The sequence below is a fragment of the Doryrhamphus excisus genome, chromosome 15 (assembly GCF_030265055.1).
Source record: "Doryrhamphus excisus isolate RoL2022-K1 chromosome 15, RoL_Dexc_1.0, whole genome shotgun sequence".
In the NCBI taxonomy this organism is placed as follows: domain Eukaryota; kingdom Metazoa; phylum Chordata; class Actinopteri; order Syngnathiformes; family Syngnathidae; genus Doryrhamphus; species Doryrhamphus excisus.
The window spans coordinates 11419484-11433842 of record NC_080480.1 but is presented as its reverse complement, the minus strand read 5'-3'; the positions used below and the strand labels follow the sequence as shown (position 1 = coordinate 11433842).

At 40.6% G+C, this 14359-nt stretch overlaps 1 protein-coding gene and 1 long non-coding RNA gene across 3 annotated transcripts; one reads left to right on the top strand and one right to left on the bottom strand.

Annotated features, from left to right (window-relative positions):
- Window positions 1-890: 890 nt before the first annotated feature.
- On the bottom strand, window positions 891-14133 carry LOC131103094 (NADPH oxidase organizer 1-like). Of its 2 annotated transcripts, XM_058049032.1 has the most exons (10): window positions 13770-14133; window positions 13355-13414; window positions 12919-13026; window positions 12438-12539; window positions 12221-12351; window positions 10864-10925; window positions 2789-2923; window positions 2599-2712; window positions 2398-2515; window positions 891-1907 (listed from the first exon to the last, which is right to left on the bottom strand). In XM_058049032.1, exons 1-10 carry the CDS (start codon window positions 13992-13994, stop codon window positions 1130-1132), a joined length of 1833 nt encoding a protein of 610 aa, XP_057905015.1. In that variant the 5' UTR covers window positions 13995-14133; the 3' UTR covers window positions 891-1129. The 2 variants fall into 2 exon arrangements, with proteins under 2 accessions (XP_057905015.1, XP_057905014.1); XM_058049031.1 differs by lacking the exons at window positions 10864-10925; window positions 12221-12351; window positions 12438-12539; ... (1 more) ...; window positions 13355-13414; window positions 13770-14133 and adding exons at window positions 3679-3862; window positions 4616-4679; window positions 4758-4838; window positions 4915-5058 and having other exon boundaries at window positions 2789-2982.
- LOC131103115 (uncharacterized) lies at window positions 1807-13795 on the top strand. Its single transcript, XR_009119552.1, has 3 exons — window positions 1807-2751; window positions 2829-3008; window positions 13137-13795. It is a non-coding gene; the product is annotated as an uncharacterized LOC131103115 (long non-coding RNA).
- Window positions 14134-14359: the final 226 nt, after the last annotated feature.

Here is a 14359-nt window from a genome sequence, read left to right as displayed (position 1 = left end):
TGCCATGTGATTGGCTGGCAACCAGTCAGCTTGGATAATCATAATAATGATGATAATAATCATGGGACCAATTGATGATGTAATGGTTCACATTTCATGCAGCTGAACGCTCACACATTGTTTTGTTGAACAACTGCGATCTACACCAGCGGTTCTCAACGGCTGGACACACTATGTGTTTATGTTCATTAAACAACCACAAATAGCTTTTTTTTTAGGACAAGACTTAATTAGTACAGTATAATGACAACAAGAGAGCAGAATTCTTCAGTGACAATTCAAACTAATTGAGAACCACTGGTGTATACTAGGCGGCACGGTGGGCTAGTGGTTAGCGCGCAGACCTCACAGCTAGGAGACCAGGGTTCAATTCCACTCTCGGCCATCTCTGTGTGGAGTTTGCATGTTCTCCCCGTGCATGCTGGGTTTTCTCCTCCTCATTCCAAAAACATGCTAGGTGACTCCAAAATGTTAGGTATGGGTATGAAGGTATGAAGGTATGAATGTTAATGTGAATGGTTGTTTGTCTATATGTGCCCTGTGGTTGACTGGCGACCAGTCCAGGGTGTACCCTGCCTCTCACCCGAAGACAGCTGGGATAGGCTCCAGTACCTCCGCGACCCTTGGGAGGAAAAAGTGGAAGAAAATGAATGAATGAATGGTGTATACTATACTGGAAAATGGTATTAAACCAGACTTAGTGGATGTCCATTGAGGTACATTGTAACGGCTTTCAATCATGCATTTTTTTAGTTTCTCCTGGGTTGGATAAGAGCCACTTTGAAGTACCAGTAAGTTTGATCATTGTGGACTGGAATGAGGACATGTGGCTGAACCAGAGTTCAACTCCTTGTGGTATGTGGCTTGTGCAAGTATTGATCACTGCCCGGTTTTCCATCACACTTTTATTTGTATACAAGTATTTCTTTACACACAAACAAAAATATATTATGGTGAACTTATAAAGGAGCTATTTTTCCTGTTGTCTAAATGCATGTAAAGCACAACAAAAGATTTCCAGTATGGAAAATACAGTCAGAAGAGACTGGAACACAGACACATCTTTCCAATAATAATTAGCTACAAGAATCAGTAGATGACTTGTGGTCTTGGTTAATAAGCACAGAGGCTACCAGCTCTGTATGGGAGAGGGTGCTGGGCTTGCGGCCCTCTTTGCGTTCTTGCGTGTGACAGTGGTGCAGCGTGTGAGGATTTCTTTTGTCTTCGGCCTGGGTGGCATCTTGGGTGCCGCATTAGCGCTCTTAAAGATGTTTGAGTCAGAGACACTGGGCGTCAGTCTGCCCTCCAAGCCGCTGTCTGGACTGAGGCTGTGCCTGGACGGCGGCGGAGGGGTGCGGCTGTGTGGCATGCGGTAGTCGTCGGTGCTCATGGTCAGCCTGATGGGCGTGCTGGCCGAGGAGGAGCTGAGGTCATCGCTGCTGAAGTCGCTGTCGCTTGTGAATTCTCCGTCGCTGTCCTCCTCTGCGCTTAGGTGCTGATCGTCGTCGATGTCGCTCTCCACCTTGATGACTGGTTTAGGGATGTATTTTGGAGGGGGAGGTGGGGCGGCGGCTTTCTTGATGATGGGCCGAACTGGTATGGCTGGTTGAGGTCTGTTCAGGAACTCAGCAGATTTGGACAAATTCTTGCTCTCTGGTTGGAGGCCTTTGCGTGTGGTAGGTTTGGGTGAGGTGGGCCTGGCGGGCATTGGAGAAGGTCGTAGAAGATTCTCTTGAGAGCGGCTCAGCTGCTGCGACTGCACTGCCAGCCTGTTGGGGGACACGGGGGACACGGGGGACAGGAGGGTAGGGCTAGTGGGCTCTTGGGAGTGGCCCGTCCTGCGTGCAGTAGAGTTGCCTTGGGGTTTCAGGTACATGCTGGGGATGTAGCCGGCTTTGGCTTTGTATCTGTGGAAGAAAACCAAAGGTCGGGTTAAACCCTGGAAGGATTGATCAGAAATATGTACATCAAAAGTCCAAGAGAGCAGTTTGCACCTTGTCCATGACCTTTGAAATACAAATATGTGTCTTATCACACCCTAAACCTTACCCTAACCTTTCTATCCTGTAATCCTTGTATTTCGAGGGAACGGAAAAACTGGAAAGTGTACAAAAACATTAATGATCCGACCCATTTTACCACAAAGGGTGCATGTCAGTCTCCAAGGTAAGTCTTCCAGGGACAAACTGGATTTAAGTATCTTCCCAAGTATGTTCCCAAGCTGTACAAGTCAAGTATCAAGGGTCCAACAGAAGTAAATATGAGGTCACCACCCCAGTGACCCTCCATTGTTAGCCCTACCCTAAGGCACCGTCATAGGAGTTCACCCCTACCCCTCAAGGTCTCTGAGGTAAGTGTTCCTAAAACAGTGAAATTGCCAAAGAAAGATTGTAATACCTGATGAGCCACCAGCCATTTTCCGACTTCTGCAGGACCTCCACCACAGCACCAAGGCTCACGGTCATTTCGTCGTCATTGTGGGCCTGGTAACTCTTGGTGACGTTGTACAACATTCCTGATGAGGACAGAGCAACACAATGAGAAAGTCCAACCAAGAGAACTCATGAATGAGCAAAAGTGTTCATAGAGGGGGCGAACCTCTTTCAGGAAGTCCATCCACACTGTCGTCTTCCGGTTCATCATCCAGCCTCGCCAGGTACGGCGCTGGAAACCAAGCCATGCTCTTGTCTTCGTTCTCCACAAGCCACCAACCTTAAGCACATAAGACATTAGATTTGGACGCTATACCTGGTAGGTGTGTTCTTACCCCAAAAGCTAATGTTCTCACCCGCTTTATCCTTCATGAGCACATCCACTTTCTCATTCAGCGCCACCTTAAACGGCTTGTTCTTGGTGTCCTTGGTCTCGAAGGGGGCCACGCACCTGTACGTCTCCGTGGCAAAAGGCTGGGTCACACTGCCGCCGCCCGGGCTTTGGACTGTGTTCCACGTGGCGTCTCCTTCGGGGGCCATGATGACGACGCTGAGGCGGAGAGACAAGGACTTGAGGTAAGTTGGCTGCTCCTAAAGGCCTCAGGTAACAATCTGGCATCTTGAATAAGGTGTGGACACACTGCCTGTGGCTCAACAATGACCTACATACAAGTGAGTTGTTTTAGTGTTTAAAATGTGCTGGATTTTTTAACTAAGGTGCTTTAATAGGCTTGAAATGAGACCTTTAAAGAGACCTTTTAAACACTTTTATCTATTATATATCCTGTTTTTGTAGCAGAAACTTAATAAATATATTAAGTTATAAATCATAAAATAAAAACAAATAATAAATAAATACATAAATAATAATAATAATAATAATTATTATTAATAATAATAATAATAATAATGTCAGTTTCTTATTATTTTGCTAAGTTTGTTTGGTAGTAACCATGCACATATTTTAATGAATTATTTTTAATAAATACAAATAATTTTAAAATAATTTTAGTTTTATTTGTAAAAAACTTAAAAATACACAAAAATAATGTGTTTATGTGCAGTAATTTGTTTTTAAATAATAAATGAATATTTATTTCCACATAAATATGTTCTACCTCAATTGTTTCTTGCACAAGCTAGAATATTTATCTTTGAAAATATGCAGTGGTGGAGCGAGTGCACACCTTTTTAATGACATGGCATTGAGCCTCAGCGTTCTCTTTGTCAACTGAAGCAAACATACCTGTTCTCTGAGTAGTTGGGCTGCAATTCTGCATCTTTGGGGTGGAGAAACTGGATCAAGTGCACCGACTGGTTGACCTGCGGGTCGGACCTCAGCAGTTTATCGCAGTATGTCTGCAAGGGCTTCAGGTAATGCAAGGCTTTTTCTGAGCCGTTCTTCTGGCCCGCTTTTGCTTTCTTTTCCACTAATTGAAGAAAAAGGACAAGTTAGCATCTTGAGCAGGGGTCTCAAACTCAATTTAATTGGGGGCCACTGGAGCTCGGGTCTGGGTCTTTCCAACCCCCCCCCCCCCCCCCCCCCCCCCCCAAAAAAACGCATTTATTAAAAACCAAAAAATTTTAAAAACTTCGCTTTGGTTCCAATTTTCTACAATAAAAGCTCTGATAAAACATTCCACTGTTCTCAAATATCTTACTTTTTTTTTCTACACAAAATAAGATGAAAAATAAATAAACAAATCAAGAATAAAGAAAATCAATCAATCAATAATAAATAAATATAATAATAATAATAAAACGGCAAATAATAAAAACTTATAATAAAAACTTAACCACATATAGTTGATGGGTAGACAAATTATTTTTTTCAGATTAAAATGAACTCGCAAACTAGAGAGCTAGCGACCTAAACGGTAGCCTTCAAGTTATTTCCTTTAAACTTAAATAGCCAAAAACTTACCACTTCCACACAGATTGGGAGGATAACTATTAACAGTTATTTAACCTTTAACATGAACATTAATCAAACGTAATAATTTTTTCTGGGTACATGATATCATACAGCATCCATATCAAACTTGCGCGGGCCACACTAACTTTCATATCAAGGCGGGGGCCTCAAACTACTAGTGTCCTGCGGGCCACATTTGGCCCGCGGGCCGCGTGTTTGAGGCCCCTGATCTTGAGAGATAATGCAGAATAAGAAATGAGTGGAATACCTTGAAATTTGGGCACGGTTCTTTCATTTTTTTTGGTGGATGGGAATGCTTTCTTTAGCTGCTTCTATAAAAGAACATGTTTTTTTTATTTATTAATAAAGCACTGTGAGTTGACATGTTAAAAAGGTGCTTTCACACTTACATGCATTTTCTTGAAGTCCTCCACGGTCCTGTAAATTACGATGTCATTGTCGTCGGACCAAAGCACGGATGTCATGAACATCTGCAGGAAGAAATAGTGCACATGTTTAACTCCCAGTTTGAGAATATAATCTGTGGAAAATGCACACAATCCGTACTTTTTTCTTGTCCTTCTGCATCACTCCCTGTACACGGATGCTGACGGGGTATCTCTGCGGCTCCATGCCAAAAAATAAAAGCCCAAAAAATGAGCCCAAGAGCTAAGTAGGATACGTAAGATAAGTAGGAACACAGCCAGTCAGTCAGCTTCCAATTGTGCAGAGATGCTCTGTATGATATTTATACTCCCTCCACCTGCACGGGTGTGGCTGCGTGACGTGTTGGCAAAAGGACTGCATTTGTTACTTCGGGGGAAGTCCGGCATTGCAATGTGAGTTGGCGTTGAACGTCACAAATATGGCAATTATTGTCTGAGAAAAGAAACGGGCTACCGCAGTTTAGCCTCTTTTTAAATGCTCACAAATTTATTGAAAATCAAACAAATAAAATTGAACTTATATTACCAGATTCTTTATAGTAGAATAGAAAAAACAAATCATCACACTACAAAATGATAAATATATTTATCATGCATACCATGCGTGTTTTTCTTTATTTTTGCAAAATGTGTAGTATTTTAGAAAGTAATTGTGTTTATATAAATAACATTAAATAAATAATACTTATATACATATATAATAAATGCTTGAATCTGTACATTGTTTTTCCACTTTGTTTTTATAATGTAAATTTTTTTTGTAGAAAAAAAAACATTTCGATAAAGTAATAAATACTAAATGACACAAAAACAATGCCGAATTGGAATCAATTCATTGTGCATACATCTGTACATAATAGGCTTTTCATTTCTTTAAATAAACATGTATTTAAGATAAAATGTCGAATAATTCATTGAATTTAAATTTTAAAAACACGTTTTAATTACTGACTACATACTAATTAATGACAATCACCATTTATAAACAAAAAGGTTACATTTCTTTGAATGTGAATTAGTACATTTTAAAAAGTCTTTGTAATTCATTGACTTTTTTCAATTAACTAATGTGGACTAAATCATAATAATAGAAATGATAATAAAAAAATACATTATACAGGGTCAGTCAAAATGATCTGACATGTTTGTAGGTTAAATAAAAGGCAAATAAAGTAAAGAAATCAACCAGCTGACCTTGCACCACTAGGTAATTTTTAAAACATAATGAAACAGAATGGCATTATATGTACTTATTGTTATATTATATGTATATATGAAAAAATATTGATTGGGGTTGATTTTTGTAAATTTTTTGCAAAGTGTTGTTTGGTCCTAACCAGCTAAGATTGGAGGGTTTTCGTTGTCTTAAAAAAAAAAAAATCAAAATATTCTGTGTATACTTCTACTAACTAACTTTGACCCAGCCTTCTTTGGATGGTAGGCTAACTTGGCTTACTTCCGGAAAACAACTGACACACGATCCGTTGTGAAAACCGGTGGAACATCTTCCTTGGTGCCAGAAGAGTTACTCTAATGTCACGTGGCAGGTGTGATTGCAGTATTCTGCTATAAATAATCCTCGGTCGTACCAAAACAAACATGTTAAGCTAATTCTGGTCTCTTTGTGAGTCACCCATAAAGTCAGCTGGGATAGGCTGCAGATGAACAGGATATGCAGTAGAAAATAAACGAGTGAAATAAACACACAAATATGTACAACAGAGGATGGTGGAAATTGAATACGCTGAGGTTTCCCAGGGTGATGCTGTTTCGTTTTTAATTGCTCATCGTTTTTCTCTGGTGTCTGAGTTCCCCCTCTTATATCGAGCTATGCCAAGCACGAGCAGGTGATTGTCTTGTCTTAGGTTAGCCATTCTTTCTGTATGTCCCCTCTTAAATTAAGCTAAAATTAGAATTCGTAAGTTGTCGAACCCACGGGTTCTCCATCCAGCCAGCACCCAGTCGGTATTACAGTTGATGTTATTGTCTTTTGTTACTGCATTCCTTTTTCTCCATCGATCTCCGGGTTCTTCAACTGGGTTTTATTGTTGTACGTTGTTGTATTGTTGAGATGCCGTACCCATCCACCTGTCGATCTTTCGTTACATTCTTACCTCGCTCGTGAACGAAACAGATCTCGCTCCGGAGTTCCGACCCAGACCTTTTCCGGGCGAGAACCAATGGACTTGGTGATTCTCATCCCAGACACCCGGCTGCAAACTATTGTAGAAGAAATTCTCTGCAACCTAATTGAGGGCTCCAAGGCCACTTGTTTAAGTAAATTTCATCTCCCCAAACGTATTTGTTAATCTCCACTTATGAGAAGGAATAAAACTCACTCACTAGTAAAAGTTAACATCATGTATTGTAGAATAAAATCAGAATAAAATCACAAAAATCACCCGATTCTTGCATCCCAGCACTTTTTGTAGATCTCCTTAGATGGGGTGGAGTTGGGGGTATGTGTGGGGGTGGACCAGGGTCCCGTTCCCGGACCAGATACTTCCTCCTTTACCCCATTATCTCGATTGCCTCCGGGGTAAATAACCGTAAATACCTAAGACCTTCCTGGCCTTTTGGTTCTCCCCCAATGACCTCTGCAAAGATAGTAAGAAGAAACACAACACAACACAACACAACACAGGATGTTGTGCCCTGACCATCTGTTAACTGGCACTGGTCACAGTTTAACTTGATACTCATGTACCCTACATAAAAGATAATTGTTTAAAAAACTAAATTAAACTACAAAACCAATCCAATGACAGTTGAAAGTCACGGCACGGTGAAGCACATCATCTGTAAAAAGCTGAGACCCAATCCTGCGACCACCAAACCAGAACCCGTCAAATCCCTGGCTGTGCCTAGAAATTCTATCCAAAAAAGTCCTGAACAGAATCGGTTGCATCCAATGATCTCCATTGTTAATGATGGTTGCAAACGTCAGGCGGTTCAGACCAAAAGAGCGTCAATAATATTGTTGGCCTTTTTTGTATGATGTTCATTTTCACTTCTGTGGTGATGGCTTTGCTTTTCTTTGGTGCATTTGGAGACACAATACAACGTGTGACATGCGGATCGCTACTGAAATAGCAATTAGATTAGATTTACTGGTCCCTATTGGGGGCCAAGTGGTCTTCACGGACTGTACATTACAGGGACAATGACAAGTAGCGACAACAGTAACAGGTCAGTGGGGCCTACTATTCAGTCTGATCTTTATTTTAGCATATACCATATCCATATTGCCCAACAACACAATATTTTGTGTGCTTTGAAAAATCTGGTCAAAATAATCAAAAATGGTCAGTAAGGGGAGGGATGGCTTTTAAGGGATTACTAAATTAATTAGTTAAGTAATAAATAGTCATGTATTGTTTATGCCAGGGGTCTCAAACACGCGGCCCGCGGGCCAACTGTGGCCCGCAGGACACTAGTTTGAGGCCCGCCTTGATATGAAAGTTTAATGTTAGTGCGGCCCACACAAGTTTGATATGGATGCTGTATGGTATCATGTACCCAGAAAAAATTATTACGTTTGATTAATGTTCATGTTAAAGGTTAAATAACTGTTAATAGTTATCCTTCCGATCTGTGTGGAAGTGGTAAGTTTTTGGCTATTTAAGTTTAAAGGAAATAACTTGAAGGCTACCGTTTAGGTTGCTAGCTCTCTAGTTTGCGAGTTAGCATGTGTCTCAAGACCCTGCAGTTGCGCAATATGTTGTAAATAAAAAGAGTATAAATGTGACTATAGTCGTGTTTTGTCATGTCTACAGGGCTCTAATAATGCTTTGTTCATTTTAATCTGAAAAAAATTATTTGTCTACCCACCAACTATATGTGGTTTCTTAAGTTTTTATTATTTGCCGTTTAATTATTATTATATTTATTTATTTATTACTGATTGAGTGATTTTCTTTATTCTTGATTTGTTTATTTTTCATCTTATTTTGTGTAGAAAAATAAAAAGTAAGATATTTGAGCGAAGTTTTAAAAATGTTTTTGTTTTTAATAAATGCGTTTTTTGTTTTTTTTGGATAACCTGATGCGACCCAGTCTCACCCAGACCCGAGCTCCAGTGGCCCCCAAGTAAAGCTAGGAGACCCGAGTCCAATTCCACCCTCAGCCATGTCTGTGTGGAGTTTGCATGTTCTCCCCGTGCATGCGTGGGTTTTCTCCGGGTACTCCGGTTTCCTCCCACATTCCAAAAACATGCTAGGTTAATTGGCGACTCCAAATTGTCCATAGGTATGAATGTGAGTGTGAATGGTTGTTTGTCTATATGTGCCCTCTGATTGGCTGGCCACCAGTCCAGGGTGTACCCCGCTTCTCGTCCGAAGACAACTGGGATAGGCTCCAGCACCCCGGCGACCCTCGTGAGGATAAGCAGTAGAAAATGAATGAATGAACATTGGGTGAGTTTGCATAAAGTATCGGTATCGCCAATACCAGCCCGAATTTGACTCAGTATCGAATCGGAGTGGTTATCGCACATCACTACAGTCTCCAAGGCACGAGGCAGATGCCGCATGGTCGTGCTGCGCGCGCCGCACGGATTCTTGAGTCACGCCTGTTACATCATTACACTCTGACGACACATAGGAAAGAAATAGCTCGGTTGTTGTACTTCCACATTGTTTCACTTCCTTTAATGATTCATTGGAGCGACACAAAATCCTTTGCTCCTTCCGCATGTTTCCATAGCAGCGGCACGTACGCTCACGTTCGGGGAAAAAAAAGGTATTCATCGAACTGTTTACTTTTCACGCGCGACACCGGCAAAACCACACAGGAAAGTACTTGAAATTTGGCGGTAATTGCTTAAAAATGAACTATAACTAACTTTTCCATGTTTTTTTTTTTTTAACTGTAATCGTCTATAAACTTGGTGGACAAATACTGCGGTAGGATCTTAGTCATTGAATTGATTAGCTTAATTGTGATTATTGGTAATTGCCTTCAGGGGAAAGAGCTATAATCAGGTCAATGTTAATCATCAGCACAAAAAAAATTGTATTAGTCGAAAAAGAAGACATTCAACAAAAGACTGCGAGTAATACCTCATAAGTAACGTATAGGTACTTTGTAGAGCTGTTAATGTTAGAACCTAACATGTCATTTCAGTGTGTTGCTGACATCTAGTGGTCACTGAGATATACTGTCAGATCAGTAAATTAAAGCGTGAAGGAACATGGAACACAACCGTTTTATTTGTTATTTCTCCTCACACAATAAACAGTTTAATCCAACATTTCTGACAAAATGTTCACTTTCTTGTCTGTTCTGGTACACAGAATACTTGGGTTCTACTTAAGCCATACCAGGAAGTTATTAAAAATTGTCCACCCCAAAGTCAAGTTTTTGAAAAACTGACTTCTTACTCGTGATTAAAATTACCTTACACACACACCTTCACAATGAATTTGTGGTTTTTGTGCACACTCATTACGAATGTGCCAACTCCGTGACACAACTGGAATGTGACGTTACATATTGGGAGTTCTTATCCTAATAGTACTCACAATAACATTAAAAAGCACTTTTCTTTGTTTCAACATGCTTTATCAATCCTTTGGCTTGTTATGGAAAAAAAAAACCAACCTGAAGCAATTTTAAGAGTATTTGCTGTAATTTGGAAACAAATCAAGATTATTAATCATCAAGGATGCATTCAGGCATCAACATACATGATTTTGATTTAAAATTCTACACAAATTAATGTGTATATAAAAAGTAATGATTCTCAATTTAAAAAAGGCAAAATTGTTTGGCGTCTTAACTCTGGGAGAAAAGATGAGCACAGGATGAAAATGAAATCAAGCCATAATAAAGACAAATTAAAAAGAATGCTCAGGCAGACATGTCTTCAACCACTTTGAGACGTTACTTCATCTCGTCCAATCGCCTTCGACCCGTCGAGTCCTCCACATCAGCAGCGGTGGGGATACAGAGTGGGTTCCAGTCTGGACAGATAGTGGCTCTCCGTCGTTTTTTTGTTTTTTTTTTTGAAGACCAGGACAACATGTGCCGTCTCCTCCTTGACAAACACGCTTGAGTGTCGTTTTTCTTCAGCGAAATTCGTAAATGGGCATACTGTGCTCTTGTATGTGGTTTAAGTTGAGTGACTGGTACCTGAAAAGACATACAGTGAGCTTTAATACATATTATATGTGATGACAGGCAGGTAGATGGCCATGCTGATTATTGATCATCAACATGATGTTGACATGTACTCAGTGGTGACATAATGGGTTTCCCACAGGTTTACAGCTTCCAGAATTTCCGCAAAGTAGGATTCAATATTAATAAATTGAATATTTTCAGAATTCATGTCATAGAAAACCTGTTTTACGATAGTCAAAATATGTTTGTTGACATGAAATAACCCCCATATAATCACATTTACATTTGTATTACCCAAAATAGCTTAAGAGTTTAAGACAAATTAAAATCCTACATCAGTTCTTTGGCGGACCTGAGTGCCAGGTGGACAAGAAGTGATGTCAAAGGTCACGGATTTAGGCCAGAACAGTAACCCGTGTTATTATGATTTGGATTTTTCTTTCTCTTTGAGCTTTTCCCTTCCCTTCCCTTCAGGGGTCGCCACAGCAAATCAATTTAGTCCACCCAATCATCTGTCTCTCTCACACCAACTACCCTCATGTCCTCCTTCACTACATCCATAAACCTCCTCTTTGGTCTTCCTCTACGCCTCCTACCTGGCAGCTCGAAACGCAGCATCCTTCTACCAATATATTCACTATCTCTCCTCTGGACATGTCCCAACCATCTCAGTCTGGCCTCTCTGACTTTATCTCCAAGGCCTCTAACATGTAATGTCCCTCTGATGTACTCCTTCCTGATCCTATCCATCCTGGTCACTCCCATTGAGAACCTCAGCATCCTCATCTCTGCTACCTCCAGTTCTGCTTCCTGTCTTTTCCTCAGTGGCACTGTCTCTAGACCAAACAACATGGCTGGTCTCACCACAGTTTTGTATACCTTTTCCTTTCATTTTAGCTGAAACCAACCCCTCATTCATGTACTCCTTCCTGATCCTATCAATCCTGGTCACTTCCAATGAGAACCTCAGCAACAATTATAACATCATGTAAAATCTAATATCTACAATGACTGAAATGTTGAAATAGTGGGTGTAGTTGTATGTGTAGGGTGCAGTGGATTAATTATTGCTTTCCATTTATGGTTACTATTTATTGAGATAAGGGAGGAGATGAAATAGATTGTGAACATAATTTTCATGGATCCCAATGGTAACTTATGTCAGAACATATTCTACTTTTGTGCAACCAGATCATGGATAAACCGAGCTTGGATAACCATGCATGTATCGATCTTCAATGAATCAAGGACATAGTCTGTCTGTGTGTATGTGGCCATGCCTGTGTTATAATGTGGTCACTGACCATTCAGAGCTCCTGTGGTAGTAGTAACCCTCAATAGTGGCTGTGGACTTCTGGAAACAGATGTAGTAGAAGCCTGCAAATGATGCACCGCTGATGTCCTTGATGGTGTGATCGGGAACCAGGAACTGCTCCTTTGGGTGCAAGGAAAAAAACAAGAGCTCACAATGAAAAGGAAAGAGATTTTGACACTACCGAAAAAAAACCACTTAAAACTCACCTTCCATCTCATGAAGACATAATCACTGTGTTCCAGCGCCTCGTAGTCAAAGTCGTCAGAGTTGAAACTTTTGGCAAATTTATAAAAAGGCTGAAATTTGCCCTGGTAAAAGTTCAGTACATACCGGTCAGACAAATTACCTACAAAAGCTTTGAAAGTCAACTATTTGTTTCACATACAAAATGGTCACCTTAGTTAAATATAATACTTGGTGTATTTTTAAATGAATGCTCATGCATAAATATACTGCACTGACACAAATATAAGACAATATTACTTGAAAAATTCCTGTTAAGAGTTTGTTTTTGTTCTATTGGTCAATCCTTGGCTAGAGGGCTGAGCATCTCAGCCAGGACACAGAAAGGGTGACTCTAGGGCTGGGCGACACATTGATATTTTTAAATATCGATTGTTCATATCAATATAGACTGGATTTGAAAATAAGAGAGGAATAAGAGAAAAAAAATAAAAAGGGACATACCCAGTGTTTCCTGTCCACATCTTCATCTGCATCCCACTTCCTTGTTAAAAAAGGTCTCTTTCGACTTATTATTTCACCAGCAAAGAATGTTGTGAGCGTTGGATACTCCTGTCAACATAAAACAGAACTGGTAAAGGTTAGGAGTTAAACTTGCCCTTGTCAACACGCTATGCCCTCCTTGTTAACAGTTCTGACGGCATGTCTTTCTCATCTTCCAGGTCATTCGGCTGCCATCCGCCGACCTTCGCCTCCCCTGAGTGTTACATAAGGAAATGGATATACTCTTGTCTCAAAGCAGGACTTAAAATAGAGGTCGCCCTCCTCATCTGTGCCACGTCTTGACTTGCGTCAAGCAACCGGCTGTGAAGATGAATAAGTCTTGCAGGAATAAAAAGGTCAGCACAGCTACTACTCTGACCCAGTTGCACACACTCACCTCCGTCAGGCCCCTGATCTTCAAATATCCACATAAATAAGAGTCCTCTGGAGTCACATGCTGTCAGAGATAAACAATATTAGTGAAGTCTAACATGCGTGATTAAATGACTACCACTTTTGAGGGCATGTGATGAAAGTTAACATGAAAAATGTCTGCAAAAGGACAATGCATTTGTTGATGGGTAAATTAAATTTTAAAATATGGGTTAGGTGCATAATATGTAAATGCATTGCAATCATTTAATTATTGATAATGACATTTAATGACATACTAATGACATGGTCGGACAGATCATACCGACAACCAAGCCACTGTCGACATGCAGCGAGCTAGCATTGAAGCAAGTGCATTAAAAAGTTTCATTTTAAAATGACAATGACGAAACGTCAAGTTAACATTGATTTTTTTTTACCTGCAAAACGACATCCACGTCGTAAGAATTCCCTTTGCTCTTCTGATAGCCCCGAAACTGCGAGCCGCTATAGAGGAGAGACGTAGTCACCCCGGGCTGCTGGCCGTTAATTGGGGCAGGGGGGGTAAGAGAGGCCGGGGATGTGTAGGCCGCGTCGGAGGTATAGCAGCGCTCCGTTCGGACGGGCATGACGAGCGGCAACGTGTCACCGTCAGTAATCGTCATGAACTTTGGAGCAGGAGAGAGGCCGCTGACAGAAGGGGGGTTTGTCCGCAGCACAAAGTCCCACAGATCCAAAAGTTTGTACAATTTTTTTTTTGACTGGAGACTTCAACGGGAATCTGAATCGAGAGTTCAGTTTCCTCAAATCTGATTTGTCGAACGTTGAGGGCCGAGCTGAGATTTTATTGGATACGGTGCTGAGGCATGGCATTGTGGGATATGTAGTAATACAACTCCAAGTATTGACGCCTTAACTACAGTACAAACAGCCATTCATATTCTTTATTTACTTAATTTATTCACGATTAAGGTCAATTTTGCAATAAATAACTTTATTATAGACAAACATTGATGCTTATATGCAAGGC